General features: G+C 37.3%; 1 protein-coding gene across 1 annotated transcript; it reads right to left on the reverse strand.

Moving 5' to 3' along the window:
* Positions 1-745: 745 nt before the first annotated feature.
* On the reverse strand, positions 746-7,376 carry LOC137404759 (baculoviral IAP repeat-containing protein 7-B-like). Its single transcript, XM_068090992.1, has 10 exons — positions 7,241-7,376; positions 6,159-6,446; positions 5,733-5,825; positions 4,226-4,463; positions 3,972-4,108; positions 1,796-1,915; positions 1,525-1,599; positions 1,290-1,374; positions 1,084-1,189; positions 746-890 (listed from the first exon to the last, which is right to left on the reverse strand). Exons 1-10 carry the CDS (start codon positions 7,374-7,376, stop codon positions 762-764), a joined length of 1,407 nt encoding a protein of 468 aa, XP_067947093.1. The 3' UTR covers positions 746-761.
* Positions 7,377-21,074: the final 13,698 nt, after the last annotated feature.

Raw genomic sequence — 21,074 nt, forward strand, 5'->3', positions numbered from 1 at the left:
TATATAAACATACAATAAAATAATATTAGGAAAATAGATCTTCTGCATATTTATTAATGTGAACCCGTAATATTATAAACGTTTGCACGTCTGTGCAGCTGGAAGCAAGAACAAGAATATTTCTCTCAACAAAAAATGTAAAAACAAAAAAATGTATGAATCGAAAGGAGTTAAAGAAGCTTTGTCAAGTTTGTTAGGCACTCAGCAGGATTCTTAGTTATCATCAGATAACAAATAAATTTTTTTTGATGTGCTTTTCTTCAGCATTAAATTGAGATGGTGACAGATGATTTAAGCCATCTCACGACGCCAACGTGATCCTGCTACGAGATGGTCTTGATTGATAAGTTGTTGGGTAGTGAAAGGTTAACAGGAGACCCAAGGAGCCATTTTTAATTTCCATAGGAATGTGCATTGAAAGTTGGCAAAGCGATAGAATGAATATGCAATAAAACGAGCAATAAAAACTATACTATGCAAGGCATAAAGGGGACATGCAAAATTTATTATAAGCGATTATGTTAAAAAATCGGTAAGCTATCGGTTTTACAAAATACAGTAATAATAATCTGTAACAACATTACAGTACGTATTTTGTACTATTTTAGTACAAAGTACACAATGATAGAGCACTGCGAACACTGTCATAATAGAAACTACAATTACTTTGGACTACAGCTGAGCACACTAGAATAAGTCTATAACTACTATCAATAAGTCATTCAGCAGTATTTATATGAGCTTTTGATGAGTTCATATAATTAGGCGAGGAAGGTCCTGCAGGCTCCCTTCACAAGGCTGCCACATGCCGGGCATTTTGCAGGAAGATTTCCTTTGCTGCAGTCCTGACAGAGGCAGTAACATCCACAAGGAAGGACAACGGCTCCGGACTACAACAAAAAACATCCATTAGTCCAAAGTAGGCTATAATTATATTACACGTATAAAATTTTACATGCACAGTTACCAACAATCAAATCAATAAATGAAACTAGAAAATCATGAAATCAATGTGAAATGTAAACTATTTGAAGCCCTAATAATAAATAGATGGCTAATAATAGAATAGTAAGAATAGCTCACCGTGTTCTTTCTGCACTTTTTACATCTGAGAGCATCAACCAGGTCCTTGCATTCCTGTTCAGATGGATCATTAGGGTTTGTGATCAGCTCAACCACGTTTATCCTCCTATAAGAACATAAGGTTGTGTTATACAGGAGGAGACAATGTTATTGGTGAGAGTCATCTAATGTCAATCAATAGGATCAGTCGAAGACGAGTTACCCACCTTCCTGGTTGAGTGGTTGAATCCGTAAAATCGTTTGCGACTGATTGGTCATCCTTTCTCCTTGCTACTTCCTTCTTATATTCCTCTGCAAGCCGTAATTTTTTAGCGAGTTGATTGGTAGAACAGTTAATGTCCTCTAATAACTAACAACTCTAATAACTAATAAATGACCTCTAATAACATGCAATGGCCGCTAAAGATATCCAATGATTTTTAATAAACCCTCTACACTTACCTAGAGGTATGAAGTTGCCCTCATACAGCTCCTGTACTATCTCCACCAGCTTACTTGGTTCCTCAAACTCAACGCCTACAACCGCAATAGAGTGTGTTCCGCATTGAGTGGTACATACAAACTATCTCAGCCACACCCTATTATAATCTAGTAGACTCCGTGTCAAGGTCAGTTACTAACTAGAGTCTCAATGACTAAAGATAGACTGACTTACACAGAGACACCAGCATACATCAATCTTGTAGACATTATCAATGTCTATGCAACTTACCACCATTAACTTCATAAGCCTGTACTATGATCGCATCTGGATACTCAAGTGATTGACAGTATTTGTATCCATTAAGTTCCTCTATAGACACTGGCTCTTCACTTGTTTCCATGTCTTCCTCTGCAGCAGTACAAACAGTTAACTAATATCCCAAGGTCAGTGAACACTGGTGGAAATTATATTACGAATTTGAGATAGCAAACAAGATGTTCAAGGACACCATGGTTAGCTTCTGTTCTGTTAAGTTAATGAAACTTGTGTTCAACTGTTAATATAGTTAATAAAACTGATAAGAATGATATAAAACTTTGCTACCAGATCTATAGATGATGATCAAGAACTATACAGTTCTGGACAAAAACCTGTGACACTTCGATTTCAATGAAACAAAATTGGTAGTCTTTTGCTCGTGCTTCCTAAAGTAACTTATATTTGTCAAAAAGTGTCAAATGTGGTATCAATAGAAAGCTTACAATGTTGTCTACCAACCTATTGATGCTGATTAATATAAGGGGATTAATGGCAGCTATTGCTTAAGCTTAGTTCATCCAACAATAAAGGAAAAACTCAGCTGTAAAACCAGTTTAAAGTAAGGTAGAGCAATTCTGTAAAATCTTTTCTAGAATCTTTTTTTTTTCTTTTCTGATATGCTGTTCATCAGTGTCAACAATCAGTGAGTTGAATTGAGACATGTTACGCATTGTGTTATGGTATAAAATTTGATGTAAAATTGAGCTTGTCATCAGCCGTGTCACAGGCAAACCAACTCCTGAACACAAGCAAGGAGTGATTGTTCACCTTCACCGAAAGGGCAAATCTGTCACCGAAATGCCAGTGAAGTTAGTATAGGCAAGACTGGAGTCTATTCAGTAGTGAGGAGGCACCAGGAGACTGGGGATTCAAGGCCAGGCTTATGGGGGAGAGACCGCGAAAATCATTTGCTTGTGCTGACCGCACCCTGGTTAGAATCTAACTCACCAAGAGGCATTCAAACAGTCCAGCACTCACTAAAGTGGAAAGAAAGCACTCAAACTGATGCGCATCCAAAGACAACCAGGAGGAACCTGCTAGAAAAAGGACTGTGAGGATGCCGAGCGCACAAAAAACCGCTGCACGCAAAAGCCCACAAGGAGAAGATTGAAGTGGGCCAGAGAACACCAATCCTGGTCCTACGCACAGTGGAGAAGAGTTCTTTTTTTGGATGAGTTAACCTTCATGACCCACAATCACTCTGATAACTCCTATATCAAACGGCGGCCTCGAGAGAAATTCAAACCGGAATTCCTGCAGCTGATGGTCAAGCACCCCACCTCCGTAATGGTATGGGACAGCATGATCCTAGATGATGTTGGGCAGCTAGAAGTTTGCCAAGGAATGACGAACAAAACAAAGTAAATAAAAATGCTAGAGGAAAAGATGTTGCAGATTGCTAGACCTTGTTCGCAGATCAGCGACGATGGCTCTTCCAAGATGATACTGCTCCATGTCACTGAACAAGAATTGTCAAAGACAAAGGTACATGACAAAGTTCATGACTAGACTGGCCAGCTCAAAGCCCCGACTTCAACCCAATTAAGAACTTTTGGCAACAAATAAGTGAGCATCTACTCAAGGACAAACCGAGCTCAAAAACCTGACTCATAGAGGTAATCATCGAAGCTTGGAACCACACTGTGACGAAGGAACAACTGGAAAAGCTGGTGCGAAGCATGCCAAGACGATGGGACATGGTTATCAAGACAGAAGCAGGCTCCATCAGATACTAACACTTTAAACAACCCAAACGGCCCTTTTTAGGACCACCAAACCATAACAAGTTGTTGTTTACAGACTCTAAGATGAGCAAACTTTGGTGTAGTCTACTATTCAGTTTACGCCTTTCATCCACCCTATGCAGATACTCTAGCATATTGTCTTTTGCGTTTAAGTTTTCTGTGTGATAGAAGAATGCAAACAGTACATATATCAGTAGAAAGTCCATGAAATGCTGGTTCTGATGATATATAGTTTTGACAACTGCAAGACAATAATGTAGCCACAATTCAAACTTAGAAGTCAAAATTGCACAATTTCTCTGTGTTTCAGACTTTTGTCCAGCACTTTATCTATAAATTTGGAGGACTAAATAAATATAGATGTAGAACCGAAGCTGAAAAAAGCTGATAAAGCGACTCACCAAGAAAGGAAACATCTCCCTTGTTGTAAAGCAGAGTTTCTGATGTAGCGATATTATCAGGAGTCATCTGTTGCCGCACAGTCTTGATGAAAGTCAATCCCTTTGTTTGTTGAACAAAAGTACAGCCTGGGTACCACCTTAAAGACAAACATAACTGCTACTAAATACTGCAGCCCAGTTTATTTTGGAAGAAAAGTTAAGTCAAAATTAAAAGAATTATTCTCAAGCAAATTATAAAAGGTTTAAACACCTACTTTGCATGTTCTGCCCACGGATCGTCTCCCCTACTCCACATCTCAAGAGCTCCATCACACCAAAAACACTTCACTTTGTCTCCGATGCCTTCATATAGAAAGCCAGCTTCACAAAGCTTGTCTGCGGCTATTGGATTACCGCTAGGGTATCGTCGGTATGTATCCATTCTCTTACTGTAGACACTCATAGGTGGATCCTTGGGTCTGATCGTGTTGATATTCAGGTCACCAAGAGTGGCTGGTACAATAAAGCAGTATAACAGCTATAGCTGGTGTCACATGATGCTTAATGGTGTGTTTCACAAATCGTAGATTGGTCCCAGAGTGATTGGATATATCAATTAAAAAGTTATGTATATGAGGAAATGCCTGTATCAACCTATAAAGTTGCTCCATCAACCAACTGATCCTACACATATCCTGATAGACGATAAGACGCTCACACCCTAAACAGTTTCCAAATACTTGGTAGTACTGTAACCAGTCATGCCAAAAATTTTAAAGAAGTTAATCAAAGAATTGGAACTGGTTTTCTTTGGAAAACTTCAAAACTGTTTGTGGACAAACAAGCATGTAACCATCCGAGTTAAGTATTTTCTGAGATAAGGTACTCAAAGCTGTAATCATAACAGACCTATAACATGAAACTGAGACCTTCTCACTGTAATAATCAAATAAACAAAGACACTGCACCCAGTCATGATGAGACAACTACACAGCATAATGAATATCAATGGGAAATATAAGGTCAAGAACATCTAAATCATAAAACGTGCTGGCCTCCTATCAATGGCAGATGTTCTGATAGAAAAGGCCTGGGATAGCTGGGACACGTGCACGGGATGAGTCAAGAGTGATTACCAAGACAATTATTATATTTGCGACTCCATGAAGGAAAGAGAAATCAGGTCAGACCCATACTGAGATACTGTTAAGATAAGATGATGTAGGTAAGTGTAACATAAAGTTGAGGGAACTAAACCCAAATAGACAGCAAGAGAAGGTGGAAAACATAGCTGTGTGAAAGTCAGTGATGAAGCCTAAACCATTGCCAAAACAACTGACTGCAAGAGAAAGAGAATATGTACTATGTATTGAGTAGAGTAGTTCTATGGTTTTTCTGTGCACTGGCAGTAAGCTTAGTTTAGCAGGATTAAGCTTTCATTAACCCCTTGGTAGCTGAGAACCTTTGAAATGATATATAATTAATATATATACAATATAATTCTATAATATGCCTTCTTTGTAAGAGTCTATCTAGTACCAGATGTGAAACTGTCATTTTGAGTGATGTTCATGTTCGAAAGAAAAACATGTTGCACTATGCTAACAACCTCTGCTCACCATGCCAGTAAACATCAGTTTTATAATGAAGCATTACACCTAATGAGAGGTCCAAAGGCTAACTAATGTTACAAAAAATAACTGATTTGCAACAACAACCAACTCTTTTATGTTATGCCAAGGCAATGAACTATAACAGAACTGTTGGTCAGCAAACACTCACCTTGATCACTCCTGACAGAGCTACTCAGTTGACTTGTCATGAGGTCTTTAGGAAGTCCGCAGTTACTTATAGGGATATTCTGACACGGCTTGTCTACAACATGATAATCAACATGCTATATTATGTCTGAGAGTATTGGTTGGTAGACGGCTTTGCAATCCTTTGACAATAAAAAAGTGGCATACACTTGTGCTAGAAACCCCTACTCATATTTACACATTTTGGTGACATTTAGAAGTAACATTAGATAAACTAATAAAACAAACTATTCTGATATCAATCTTGAAGTACATTGAAGCTTTTATTAATTGTAGAGATAGTAAATTTTCAGTTTCCTGAAGCAGAATAAATTTAACTGGAGTCATTATATTAAATTATCCAAAGTTGTTATTAGTAGAAATACAATATTCATCATATGCAACTCACTTTGAACCATCTTGCAGTAGTTGAAGAAGTTTTTATGCTGATACTTGGGCACATCTCCTCTCTCCCAGTTTCTGACGATTCCACCACAGAAGGCGCACTGCACTCTGTCCGCTACACCAGTGTAGTAAAACCCCTCCTTAGCACAGTCATGAGCCTTTACTATCGTTTCTATTGGCCAGTGAGCAGCAAAGGTTCGCTGCCTCTCCCTCTCTGAGACCATGAGAGACTCTTTTTCTTCCTGACTCAGTTTTAGGAAGGCATAGAGGAACTCCTTGTCTGACATGCGATCTATAGTACAAGAATGACTTGTGAGCTCACATTCATTACAAGCTGGTAGTACCTTTTCCTTACCTTAGTAATTTACCATGATGGATGTAAAATGGAAGGCAAGCTGATGGCGCAATCTATAAGCCGCACTTTATCACAAAATATTTAACTGACATCTGGTAAAAATTTATGTTAATATAAGTATAATAGCCAAAACAAAATGATTGACACAAAAAATCAAGAAAAGTTTTTAGTTGTCTTTTGATAACTGATGAAAAAGTTTATCCTTACAGACCTATCTGGTTAGATTATTGTAAGATGAATACTAGCATCTTAATTAAATGGTATCAGAGGTTGATAAATCTTTCATGAAAGATGGTTGCTCGTTTTTATTTGATCAAATACTGTTCAAGGAGAGTTCTCTTCTTTTACAGGAATGCATTCACATCTATATCATAAGTATAACCAAATACATGTAGTACCAATGTTGCTATTATATTTACTATCTGTGACAAAAGCTTGCTTAGAAAAAAGTATCATTGTTGCCATTGACAGTGCATGGTGCTTCCAACAGAAAAAAGAAAAAGGGCAGATGAAATGCTTTCTTATCCACTCGTTATTAAATATGACCCTCCTGGTTAATTAAAGCATTACCTTATGTTTATGGTTATTATAACTGAAAGTCTCTACTCTAGAAGCTAAAGTAAATCAAAGTTGACTTAACGTTTTGGGGTTGACTGAAAAACAACATCCTTTCTAATTTTCACAAAAAATGTTCTGAGCTAACTCAATTTTAATGTCTACACTGTACTTACCAAACTGCTCCTTCCTATCTTTTGGAATACCAGGCGGTGGGCCAAACCTTCCTGGTATCCAGTCATATCCAGGCACGTATTCGACAGCTTGCTTACGCCGGTCCCCATCCAAAGCATCGAAATTTCTTTCAGGCATCTGGATGATTTGTAATAGTGATAGTAGCAACACGTGTATATTTAATGAAAGCGTTTCCAAGTAGATCAGAAGTTTTGTTCTTGAATGTTCTCATTAAAATATGGTCAAAGTTTATTTTATTAGCAGAATTTTAGATACAAAATACATGAAGAAGATGAATAAAACTTCACAAATTGACATATTGGAAAACTGTTAGCAAGAAAGCTTAATGTACTAAGAAGTAAAACATCCGGTATATTGTGGTGGACACCGGACCATAACATTGTAATTCGTGTAGATATTTTAATATGTTATATCTTGCATGCTGTGTTTTTCTTTTTATTATATCGTTATTAACTTGTCCATATATTATATATCGCTATTATGCCTTCGGTTACCCCTGTATTATAACCATGCCAATGGATTAGCAATCCTGTTTATTACTAATGTTATACGATTTTTGCTCCGGTTCCATTAGCCGGAATGGGCTAGTTTATTGTATATAAAAGAGCGCCCTCACTCAGTTGGGCAGAGCAGATAGCCGTACACTCCTCTGTTAATGCCAATTCCTTCTATAATAAAAACTGGAACGAAATCACACGCATTTTATTTCTTTATAAAATAGTCTAGATCGTGCCAAGTAAAGGCTGGCAAATTCTTTTACAATATATATAAAAGTAGACGATTTCTGACAAGAACTTCCCGTGGCAGCTACATTGGTTTACAATGTTGAAAATAACATTATTGCTGCCGTTAGAAAATTTAGTCAAATTCGTCCAGTTTTAATGTACTCAGGTCATAGAGTTTAGAGTTCTTTTTTTAACTTAATTACTACAAAACTTCAGCAACACAATTACTGCTAAAATTCAGTGATGTAATTACTACACGCACGCAGGCTCGCACATATAATTAAGTAAATAGGATGAGCAGAGTGGCAAACCCTTTATATGCTGATATATCTCCACGAACCATTGACAAATAGCGCAAAAAACTCGCCTGGCGTACCACATAAATTGGAAAAACTTGGGGAGCTCACACTTGCACGTATAAAAAGGACCTGTTTTAATTGACATGGTAATAGGTATTACACTTGAGTGGGCACTATACCTGGGTTATCACGGTAATTTTACAATCATATTTGCAGTCCGGTTTAACAGTACATACTAAAATTCGACGCGACCGAAATTGCAAAAGCACTGGAAAATCCGTTGCGTATGCTTCAGTGGGTTTACCCGCTAATGGCGTATGAAAGATTTCCACGCTGCCATTGTGTCATGCAATGTTCCGTAAAGAAACAAAGAGAAAATACTAGTGGTTGTATTAATAAAAGTACAATTATGTCACAATAGACACAAAACAATCCTTAAACTATCTAATTAGAGTTAAAAAAAGGTTGTTTGAACAAACATAAGATGATAAGACTCGTATAGTTGGACTGTTATGGGACGGTATCGCTATCCCTATTACTGACAAAACCAACGTAAATCCTAGATGAGGTATAAAGTTTAGAAACTTTAATAACGATAAGTAGACTGTGTGTACCTCTACATACCCCGTAGATGAGCCCAATGGCGCTTGCTCCTACGCCTGCACTGCGCGTTATGGACTAATCCATAGCGAAATGATTTCATAAATTGACCGGCGAGCATAAGCCCGCATGGTCAGATCTAAAAATTGGAGTGTGACGAATGTGAGTTTCTAGCCCGCAATTCCTAACTCGGTTGCGGAATTTACAAGGAAATACGTACAGTAAATTTTTGCGCCTACATTATAACTGCATGTTGACAAGGTCGTTTCTACGGGAACGACTAATGCTAATGCCAGTTTTACTGCGTAGTTGTAGTAGGCTGTTGTTGTAAATATTTTTTAGTATACTCTTGAATAGAGCTTGTACATTGACACTATTATTATTACAAACTATTATGTATGTATTACATTACAAAACAGTTATTTTATAGGACTACAGCAGGTTTTAGCTAGCCTTCAAAACAGTTATCATTTTTCTTCTAATTACAATACAAATTAGTACCTGACTTGGCAGCAAGTATCAGCCTGACTACAAAACAGTTATATTTTTATCTAACTCCACATTAGAACCTGATTTGGTAGCAATTGTCAGCCTAGCTGCAAAACTGGTATATTTCTATCAACTAGAAATTCTCCTGTCATACAGCCCACGACCAAGGTGATATTGAAAAAAAATAAAGGGTACTGCGGGTTGAGAAATGCAATATTAGCAGTCAAATGGCACTGCAGTGCAATAGGAGAACTACAATGGTAGCTGCAATGCACTGAATGTTATTATGTACAACAAACAGCAATAGTGAAAGGAAAATATTGTATGTTTATATCTCTCCCCTGCTATAGGAGAAATGCAATACTAGAAGAAAAATGGCAAGCTGCTGTGTAATACACACAGTTTGAAAGTTGGTTGTGTTGAATGTAGAATGGTTTTGACAGCGATCTGTAACCAAAGTGAAGAAATGAGTCATAATCACATAAACTATGGTTAAGTCGGGTGTGTGAGATTTAGAGTTATCTACACTAGCAGAAGGAGAAAATTCTCAGTTATTTTACAAAAAAAATTTAATTCCAGCTTAATTACAGCAGATTTTGTAGACAATAAACTGAATGCATGTTCACTGTGAAGTTCTTGAAACTTCACTTATAAGAAGCGACAACAACTGTGCTGACTAGAAGAGAATAAGGCCTTTTACTGGTGATGCTTTAGTTGTGTAACTTTATTACTATATGTATCTAACATCAGCATCTGCCATAAAGTCTGTAATAGACGATATTAAGATAAAACTACAAGCTAACCTTGATAGAATTAAATGCAATTAAATGGTATAATGAGCACAATAGTAAAACATATGAATGAATGTATGATTGAAGCCAAATAGTAACAGTAATATTCAAGAAAGTAATTCAAGAAATATGCATATGTAGTTGACTGACTTTTTGCCTCCAATGTCAGGCACATTGTTGCAGTAAGCTGAATATAGAGTAATGAATATGATTGACACCAAAATATTGGATATGTTGATTGCATGAAGGCAAACAGTAAACTAACTAAGAAAGAACAAAAAACTGCTGATCTGGTTGTACAGTGTTGTGATATGGTGTTTTCTCTAAATTTTATTGCTGTGTGTTACATCTGACCATATTTCTGGATCAATAGGACTGGACACACCACGCCACAAAGGTCAGAGGTTGGCTTGACCACTCACTGGCAGCCATAAAAAATCAGTACAAATGCATGACGACTGTGGAGCCATCTCAGGTCAAATATTTCCTTCACATTTACCATTAGTGTGAAAACATAGTTCTGAAAAAACTGGTGTTAAAGTTTGAGAAACGAAAACCAATGCACAATTTTGTTCACATTTCAAAAGGTCATAGCAGCCATTATCAAGAAGCTGTGAAATTTATTTAGATTTTTGTAGTTATATGCAAAATGTTATGCTGAATTTAAAAGTCTAAACAGATTTTAGTTGGTTGTCATAAAAATAGCTGTATATCTATAAAAAAAAGTGTATGCCTATTACCTAATTTTACAGGTATTAAAACGGCTTGGCAGTACCACGATATTGGGCACAGCCGTAGCATCATCAACAAAATCTTTAGAAAAATAATAACAGTAACGTATTGCACACCATCGGTCTCTATATACTTCGATTTTATAAATTCGAATGATTATTCTTATAAGTAAATCTTATAATAATCTTATAAAATCGAATAATTAGTCTTATTATTAAATATTTTTGCAAGATATTAAAATGGCTTGACAGTACCGCGATATTGGTGTAATAAAAAAAGTTGGCGGTGATTATGACACGGAATTCCTACCATTGTCACCACGGGACAGAGCTTTTTAGATGGAATGGTGGCCCCGAGGAGAGCTAAGGTGGGAGAGGAGAACTAATGAAGTGACTATCAGTTGGTACTCATATTTATAGACCGCTAGCGTGCGTAATAGAGTTCTCTGAATTTATCGCCGTTTATTCAAATCTAAACAGTCAATTAGAATGTGCTCACTTAATACAGGTTCGTTGTAGTATAATATTATATGTATGTTTTATATCAACCATAGATATATAAACCTAGATTGGCCAATAGGGAAAAAGCCTGTCAGACTTAAATAGCATGACGTTACGTCATTGTATTGTACCTCATGCTTGACTGCACTGTTGTTAACAATGGAGCTAATGGAGAGAAGGGGAATAAATCACATTTATTTTCCCATAAAAACCTTTTTGTATACATAATCCAGTAAACTAAAGCAATTTTGTGATAATATCTGATAACCACCATAGATTAAAAGTATAAAAGCTATGAAATGTTGCACACAAATCATGAGCCATCAGGGCTTTATTTGCCACCTTCTCCTATCCCCATTCTCTCTTTTCCCCTTCTCCAAAGAAGAAGTGAAAAGGGAAAAGAGAGAAGGGGTAAAGGAGGGGGGGGCAAATAGCCCACCCACTCAAAAAGCCAGACCCTGGTTAGGTAAATAGACTAATATCATGCTGAACTAAACATGACTAAATATGATGAGTATGCAAGTACATGTATGTCTTAAGTCAAAAATGAGACAGAATGATTATTTTACAGCTGGCTAGATCACCAAATCTGAAGTGTAATGATTGTATCACTAGCATTGTAGATGTTACCAACTATGATGTAAACCAAGCAACGAATTCCCTAATCACAGTTGAGAATCGTGGTGGCTTGACTTTGTCTTCGCCTGTGGTGATTGAGTTTTGCAACCACAGTGAGAAAGCGATGGGAGTGTTGCTTAGTAGTGCTGGATTGGTGAAAAACTTTCCCAGGCTAGCACTAAGTGCTACCATGGAGAAGTTGCTGAGGTTCAACATCATGCTATTGTTTAAGTGTAATCATCAAGCTAGTAGCCTAGCTCGTGAGATAGCAAAGAGATATATTTACTAGATTAGGGCGCATTATGAAGCTAAGAATAGAGCTGGCACGGGTAGCTCGTCTGATCTTGACTCACTGGGTCAGAGGTGCCAGGGTCGGGCCACCCGACCCTCGGGTCTTCCTATACAAAGACACGGGTAGGTTTATGGCTAAACAACAGCGGTTGTATATCGCTTTTCAAGTGCGATTGAAATGGAGTCGCATATAGTCCTAGCGTGGAAGTCCAGGCGAAATAAAACAAGGTGAGTTAAGACTATATTTTTACGTCTGTGGCAATAGTCTTTGGACTACAGGTTTCACAACGTTTTTCGGCAAGAAACAATCAACATGTCGGTAGTCTAGGAGTTCATGAAGAAGATAGTCACGAAAGGAAAATACCAAGTTATTTGTACAATATGCAAAAGCAAGTTAAAGGTTGACTTGCAACCAAATTCACATTACAGTTTTTTGGTATCATAAGATTCACCATCTTTTACTCTGTTGTGTTGTAAGTGTGAAATATATGGGAATGTGATTACAAGCTTATAAAAGCTAAAAAACGAACAGTTAATCGCAGCCACACGAGACCGCCGTAGTTTGGATTCGCTTTCCAAAACGGCTCAAATGAGACGTAGTTGTTACAGGATGTTTTCTGTTTACACTTTCATGCAACCTCATTCGTCGAAATATTTTCACAAAAATACTTCACGCATTCAATAAAACCATGTCTATTGTTCTTACGTGTCTGTTTTATCGTCATTGTAAGGCCTGTGATAATCGAAAAGCGCTGCAAAAACTATTTTCGAAGTATTGTGTCACGTGATCAGATTACGACTTGACGATTGAATAATGCCAAAACAAAACTGAAAAGTAGCGAGCATCTATATTTGATACGGGGTATTCGGTTAAACCCGAAGTGTTTGTCATAAACTAGTGCTACGATAAGTTTTATATTGAGCTTTTTATTGGCTTTTCAATTCACGTGAGAACATCACGTGACAAGACGACAACCAAACTGTAATGACTACGTCAGATAAATAAACAGATTCCAATCTACGGCGGCTTTTTGTTTTTGAGCTTTTAAGAGCTTGTAATCACATTTCCACATATTTGGCACCTACAACACAACAGAGTAAGATATGGTGAATCTTTTGATACCAAATAACTGTAAGGTGAATTTTGTTGCAAGTCAACCTTTAAGCAACAAAGAAGGGACCACCTCAGTACTATTGAGGCATTTACAATGAGGGCATCCTGAGGAACTTAAAAGCGCGTCTAAGAACCTTCAATCCAGCAAATTTATTTTATTTTTAGTTTCGTTCACTAATACCAGAAGTTTTAGAGAAGTGATGGATTTTTGCTTTTCATTATGCTGGGTTATCTATTTCTATATTTGTAAAGTATTTCTTAACTAATCTCTTGTTGATTATAATAGCAGTTGAAAATAAACTCTGTAATAAAAACACTAGCCAAATCATGCCATTAATCTATCACCCATTGAATAGCATTGATCCACCAATATCTAGCCATAAATTGTAGATTGCATCTATAAACCAAGCTACAAAATATAATGATTGGTGTGATAATGGTTTCTTTTATCTTAGTTTACTGATGTCACAACATTAGGCTGTAATAGAACTATCTCTTAACCTTAAACCATAACTGCCACCATCCTGAGTAGAAGTTTTTCAAATAGCAAATCAACTATGCTGATCACTATGGTCACACTATTTTTCATATTAATTGCCTCAATAAAAAAACTCCAAACAATTTTGAGATTAATTTGCATTTGTCCACAAAACGATGTCATTTAGAACGCATTGCTATTTAGCGGATATCGTTAATTTAGTGGCGTAACCTAGCTTATAATTGGCCAATTAACAACGTTAGCTTATGATAAAATTGCGGTTTTTTGAGCTTTATTTTCTCGGCATCCAGCCCATAAAACATCCGGTAACAATCTACAAGCAGTTTTGAATATCCTATCTACCTTTTAGGAAAGACTGAGATTATAATACAAGCTGGAATTAAAAAAGAATAGGTTTTAAAACACCCGTTTCGATAAAGTCATTTCACCGCATTCTCTTACCTGCCGTGTCATTGGTCAGCCATCTTTTAAATAGTCCTAGAACACAATTCTATCTCGGTAAAGTTTCCATTGAAGGCAGACCTGCTTAGTTTGCTACCCGGCAGTTTGCTTATGCAAACTACGGTAATACAACTACGCTAAGCAGTATCAAAGTTTAGTGTAAAAGCAAGTTCCACTCAACTCGCCACAACCCGCAAACATATTCCTTTCTCATCCCTACGCTGCGAGTACTCGGTTGAGAAAATAATAAATAACGCTCCTTCATTGAGAATACATCGTGCATCATCCTAATCGTTGATTCCGAGTAGTATATAGTCGACTTTGAGTGATATATTGTTGATTTATAGTGGCGTTTTGTCGATTGAGTGGTGCATTCTGTATTGTCGACTTGAGAGTGGAGTTTTGTTGACTTGGAGTAGTATATTGTTAACTTGAGAGTGGTTTATTGAGGAATTTGAGTAGTATATTGCGGATTTACAGAGTGGTGTATTGTGGACTTGATTGGTATATTGTTGAGGGGTATATTTTGTACTCATCCCGCTACCAGCCTGAGGTAAATAGTTGTATATTGGAGTCTTATTGTAAATTGATGAAATAATAACCAGCACTTGTCACTAGCCTGTATATAAACCCCCTGTTTGGCTTGCATTTATTATTTTATTACGAAATATTTTTATTAATAACCTAAACACACTCCCTGTTTTTCCTTGTTAATATTACCACTTATTCGTTATTATTATTACCATTATTATTCATTATTACGTTTAGTTCACCATTTTGTAAAATATTTTCAGTTGAACAACAACAAATATGCTGCAAGTACTCGGTTGAGAAAATAACGCTGAGAATTGAAAATACATCGTGAGTGAATACGAATTTGCGTGATATATTGCTGACTTATAGTGGTGTTTTGTTGATTGAGTGGTGCATTGTTGACTTTGAGTGGTATATCATCAACTTACAGTGGTGTATTCTGTATTGTCGACCTGAGAGTGGTGTTTTGCTGGCTTGGAGTAGTATATTGTTAACTTGAGAGTGATGTATTGTGAAATTTGAGTAGTATATTGCGGATTTATAGAGTGGTGTATTGTAGAAATGAGTGGTATATAGTTGAGGGGTATATTTTGTACTCATCCCACCACTGGCCTGAGGTAAGTAGTTGTATAGTGGAGTCTTATTGTAAATTGATGAAACAACAACCATCTGCATATAAACCTCTTATTTGGCTTGCATTTATTATTTTATTACAAAATATTTGTGTTAGTATCAAGGTATCATTGATGAAAATTTTTACCACTGTTTCCAGAATAAGATGAGCAGAAGATGCGCAGCTGCCAACTGTGAAGCTACAGACCATCTGAAGGCGTGGCCTGTGAGTTCTTCCCTTCAAATTCGATGGACTCACTTTGTCTCGACCAAAGTTAAGAATTTCAAATGGATTAGTAACAGTCGTCTGTGCTTTAGGCATTTCTCTACAGACTCATTCACCAACTATAATCAATATCTTATGATGCCTGGTGTCACGTGAGTATATTATTATGAATGATAAAATGTTATCAGAGATAAAAGTTATGTTTTCTCTGTACTAAAGATCTTACACCACATCAAAACCAAGAGTTGCATATCATTGTTCAAACGCATAAGTGTTTTTTATTCCTCTGTGCATAATATTATCATAGTAATTCAACCAATTTAATTGCTCTGATACTAGGTAGCTAGCAAACTCAAACTGATCGCAATGAGAAGAATCCAGGTGACTAAGCCAGAGCCAAATCTTTTCTGTAGAATTATCATAAATAAAAACCATATAAAAGATCCATGAGTTAATAGAGTCTAGCTGCATCAATAGCAATATTGTCAAGTCAGCAGCCTACATTAATTAACATGGTCTACATTTCTGTGGTTGTTCACCATCGCATCATATATATATAGACAGACTGCTTACAAAATTTAAATGAAATACAATCTTTTAAAAATATTTTAGGCTCACATTCAAGGATGCTGTACCAACCATTCAACTTGCATCTGGCGTAACAGTACCATCACCAAGAAAGCAACAACCTAGATTGCCTACTAAAAGAGAGAGCAGATTAGAGAAGAGGAGAGCACTTGCTCCCGAGTAGGTCACCTCAACCTGAGCTCAGAAGTATAACAACTGTCTATCTCTGCTGTGTCAATGCTGTTACTTTTTACTGCATGATTATTTTATCCTTCATACCCATGTATGAACCATTCTGTCTATAAAACTTATGTCATGTCTGCATGTGCCCAACTTAGTCAAGACAGCTGCCTCCACTTTGTCAATTTAAGGCTGGTTCACACCATTTCGACGTTAATACCACAATTCTTCGGCGATCGTCGATAATAACCATGTTCACGCTATCACAAACCAATCCGGGTTTGCATTAGGAAATACTGTGTGACATATTTTTAAATTTTTGTGAAGAAACCTCTTTTTTCGCATGCGGGAATCAAAAACTAGTCCCGCAGCGACTATCATAAACGATTATGAATAGCTCACGCTATTCACAGCCTTGAATTACCATCGCCGAAATGGTTCACATTTGAAAGGCAGTTGACGATGCTTGGCGAAGCATCGGGGAAGTTTTACAGCTTCTAACTTTCCCGACCTGTCCGCGATGCTTCGTCGATGACATAAATTCACGGTTCACATAATCGACGACTAACGCTGAGATATGGCAATATAGTGTGAACCAGCCTTTAATTAGGGATTTGCATGTTTGCCAGGCTCAAGATAGGATCAGTAACATACAGCATGAATAACTTTGTTTGCAGATGCACGTGTTAAACTCTTTCGATCCATGCAAGCTGAACTCTTTCTATCACAGCATAATTATGACTGTTTAATGACTCACTATCACAATCATTACAAAAAATTCATATAGAAGCATATCAGGGAAAGGGGGTAAATTACACTCATGTTACAAGGTGACATAATACAAAGTTCTCACAAAACCTTATGCACTTGGTTCATCATTTTCAATCAGTTTTATACATGTCTTTGCATTAGTTTGCATTGTAATTTTCAAGGATCCCACAACGACCACGCCTAACCACACGACCACCACCTCCAAAGACAAAGAAGCAGCCAGACAATCAGTTGGCAGTCGCAGTAAGCACGATGACAGAATCTGTTTCAAGTGTCACCAAAAGCGTTTCAACTTTTGGATTGATCAAGTATCGCTCATCATCGACACAGTATAACAGGTGAGTTAGTAATATTGTAATAATTAAATGTTTGCATTTCATCTTTGGCTATCTTTTGGCTTTCGGTTTCACTGACAACATATGTCCGCTGACCTCTCATAAAATGACCTCTGACCAAATGTAATTGCCAAAAATTTCCAGTAAAGACATTGAAAAGATAGATAGAAGGAGAGGCAGCTCAGCTTCTCACTGATACCAACAACTCAGAAAAAAGTCTGATATTGATACAATGGAAGCAGCACAGCATTGTCATGGTAGTCGTTGCCTAAATGGAAAATCTGGTGGCAATACAACAGAGGTTTGTGGGGTTATCCAAAATAAAAATTTTCAAACAAAGCAAACAAACGTCATATACAATCCATATGGCGTTAGTTGGCTTCAACCACTCGAAGTTTGTTGCTCTTGTTTTGATTTTGGATATTATGGTCATCAATATGTGATCAGGCTGCCAACCCATGGCCACCCATTGGTAATGCTTTGGTGCCTCATAAAACCGCCATGTGTAAACACTTTCATCTATTACTAGGTTGTAACAGCTAATATGGTAGAACATGTGGATGATGATGCTGTGGGTGATATAGAAGGTAGTGTTCTGAAGGACATAGATTATAGAGGAGACGATTTCCTTGAATACATGGATGAGTTAGAAGATGATCTGCCAGTAGATGATATGGAAGATTCTGATTGGGAAAAGAATATTGATACAGAAAAGGAAAACTACCAAGTCTATAAACAGGCGTAAGTTCATAGTTTATGTATACTATTGTGCATTTGGTTCACCCTATCATTGGCATTTGTGTCTCGGTTTAGGCGGGATAATTTGAGTGTTTTCCAGCTATGCTACAGATGCATAACCATCAGTTATTACTTTTATAATTACAGACAGGGATCATGGTACAATGAACCCAGATACTTGGTAGATCACAAGCAACTTCTAGAGGTACTCAAGTACTGTAGGAAGTGTGCATGCCATACCAACGCAGAGTCTACATACAGAGATGGAGGATACATCAAAATGACAGCCGTTTGTGATAGCTGCAGACACGTGAGAACATGGGAATCTAGCAGTCGCACCAGTGGACGCGCTGTCATAAACATTTTAATAAGTGCGATGATCTTGTTTACTGGATGCTTGCCAACCAAGTTTCTCCGTGCATTCTCGATGCTTAGTATCATGGCTCCCTCCATTCGATCTTTTTTCAGACACCAACAACACTACCTTCATGGGGTAAGTCTTTAATCTACCGTAATGTTTATGTATGACATTTAGCACTGTTTGGTGTTAATAATTTTACCTTAGTCAACCAGAAATAGGTTGACAAAATAAAACGCAAGTATGTCCAATGTCATTCACATCATGGTACAATTGAGTCCTGAATGTATTCACCAATGTTCAAAACTCAAATGAATATTTACAGCAATTACTAGCTTGGTTTCTATCTAAACTCTTCACCTTTTATGTAATAATCCTGTGATGTTTCATGTAATACTAGCTGTTTTTCTACACAGGTCATCAGGAATGTCTACAGCCATAACATGACGGCAGTACAACAGGCACTAGGTGCAGAACAGATAGATGTCAGCGGAGATGGAAGATTTGACACCCCAGGACATAGTGCCCTATACAGCACCTACACACTAATGGATGTAAAGTCCTCTCTTATAGTGGCATCTCAGTTGGTGAAGGTGAGAACTGTCTCCAGTGAACATTATTGTTTTTACTAGATTTGATAAATTGATTAGTTACCTACTTAAACGTTTAGCAACATATTCAGTGTTTCAATACCTATTGTGTTTATGTTTTATAAGAAAGACAACACACAATAGTCAAATCATATTGAGCATTCTTACATATACACGTCACTTAGACAACCTCATCACAGGCAATGGAGAAGGAGGGATTGATCAGATGCCGTCGAGAAGTGGAAGGTGCTGGTGTTTGTATAGGCAGCCTAACAACTGACCAGCATATCATGATTGCTCCTTACATAAGGAAAGAATGGCCAGAGGTTACCCACTATTTCGATCTATGGCATATTGCAAAGTGTGAATGTTTAATTTAAAAGTTTGACTCTACAAGCACAATATCTGATATTTCTATGAGATAGATAGAGTAGGTTCAGATTGCGCCAAACTGATTATTTATAGCGTGTTAAGGCTGGTGGCAAAAGTGTTCTGCGACCTTTTGGAATTCTGTAGTTTATGCACTAAGGTTTGCTTATTGCCACATGGTGCCAGTTAGTTGGATATAATAAAATAAGCACCATGCTTAATTTATTACAGTTGTTTCACTTTTATTAGATCTAAAGAAAAAGCTCTGTGAGTTTGCTAGCGTTGCAGCTAACAGAGTTGTATGTCACTGGTCAGAGATGATAATACGCCACCTCTATCACGTTGTGGTAAACACAGAGCCCGGAAGTCAGCTTAGAATCGAATGGTGGAAATCGGTCACCAACCACATGTGCAACATTCATGTTCACAGGGATAACACTGAATTCCATCATTGTGTTCATGGGCCAGACACCTTCTTGCCAGAACCAGATAGTGAAGGTTATCTTTGTGATCGCCGCTGGATTGATAGATGTAAGTAACATGGCTTTAATATTATGTCTGGGTGACTGATGTTATACTATTTTATTTCTATATCATCTGGCCAAATAAATATTAATTGATTACTTATTGCTATATATATATATATGCGTTCATGTTACCACCACTGGCAAGGTATAGGTAAACTTAGGCCAAAAGTAGAATTGAAGCCTTGGCATTGCAATAATTAAATATTTTCTTGTTTTGTAGATAGCCTAACAACAGTAAAACTAAGACCGATTATTGAAAGAAAGGGCCTGATTGATGCCGTATCTAAGGCTGGTAGACTAGCTACTACCGAGCTAGATTCTTTCCATGCCGAGATCAACAGGAATGCCCCAAAGATGGAAGGCTTCAGCTATAGTGGAATGCTATCAAAGTTTGTACTAAAGTTGTGATTAATTCTCCACTAAGTCGGTCAACACTGCAGTCAGTGGGCCTCGGAGGCTGTTTATAGACTGTAATGAGTTTGCTGTCATCACTCGATAGACCGATAGAACAGACACATGAGTACACCAAATCTATAAGCTCTAGCCAATGGTAATGTTTGACACACAAACATTACTGTTATGGCATGTCTCAGTAGATTCTTTTCGTGATTTGTGGCTTTTGCAAATGGCGATTTATTAAAAAATGAGATCTTGTTTTGGTTATAGAGTACAACTAACTGTTATGTTACATAACGAAAACTGTAACAGAGATGTCAAGCTGAAGAGTGATGGAACGCCGCTGGTTGTCGTTCAGAGGAGTAAGGCGACCAAGCAAGTACCCACTGCTGTTCATCGGAGACAAGATGCTACATATAGTAAGTAAGGTTAGCAGACTTGTCACTGATAAAAAAATGTTACTACCAAATAAACAGGGTATTTTTTCCGTGTTCTCGTAGGTTTCTCAAAGTT

Source organism: Watersipora subatra, chromosome 9 (genome assembly GCF_963576615.1).
Source record: "Watersipora subatra chromosome 9, tzWatSuba1.1, whole genome shotgun sequence".
NCBI classification, from domain to species: Eukaryota; Metazoa; Bryozoa; class Gymnolaemata; order Cheilostomatida; family Watersiporidae; genus Watersipora; species Watersipora subatra.

Excerpts from the sequence above, each read along its gene's own strand:
- LOC137404759 (XM_068090992.1), bottom strand. The coding sequence starts at position 7,376 with ATGCCTGAAAGAAATTTCGATGCTTTGGATGGGGACCGGCGTAAGCAA. Across the intron at positions 6,447-7,240 it reads AGATAGGAAGGAGCAGTTTG|ATCGCATGTCAGACAAGGAG; the intron begins GTAAGTACAGTG and ends CTTGTACTATAG. Across the intron at positions 5,826-6,158 it reads CTACTGCAAGATGGTTCAAA|ACAAGCCGTGTCAGAATATC; the intron begins GTGAGTTGCATA and ends ATCATGTTGTAG.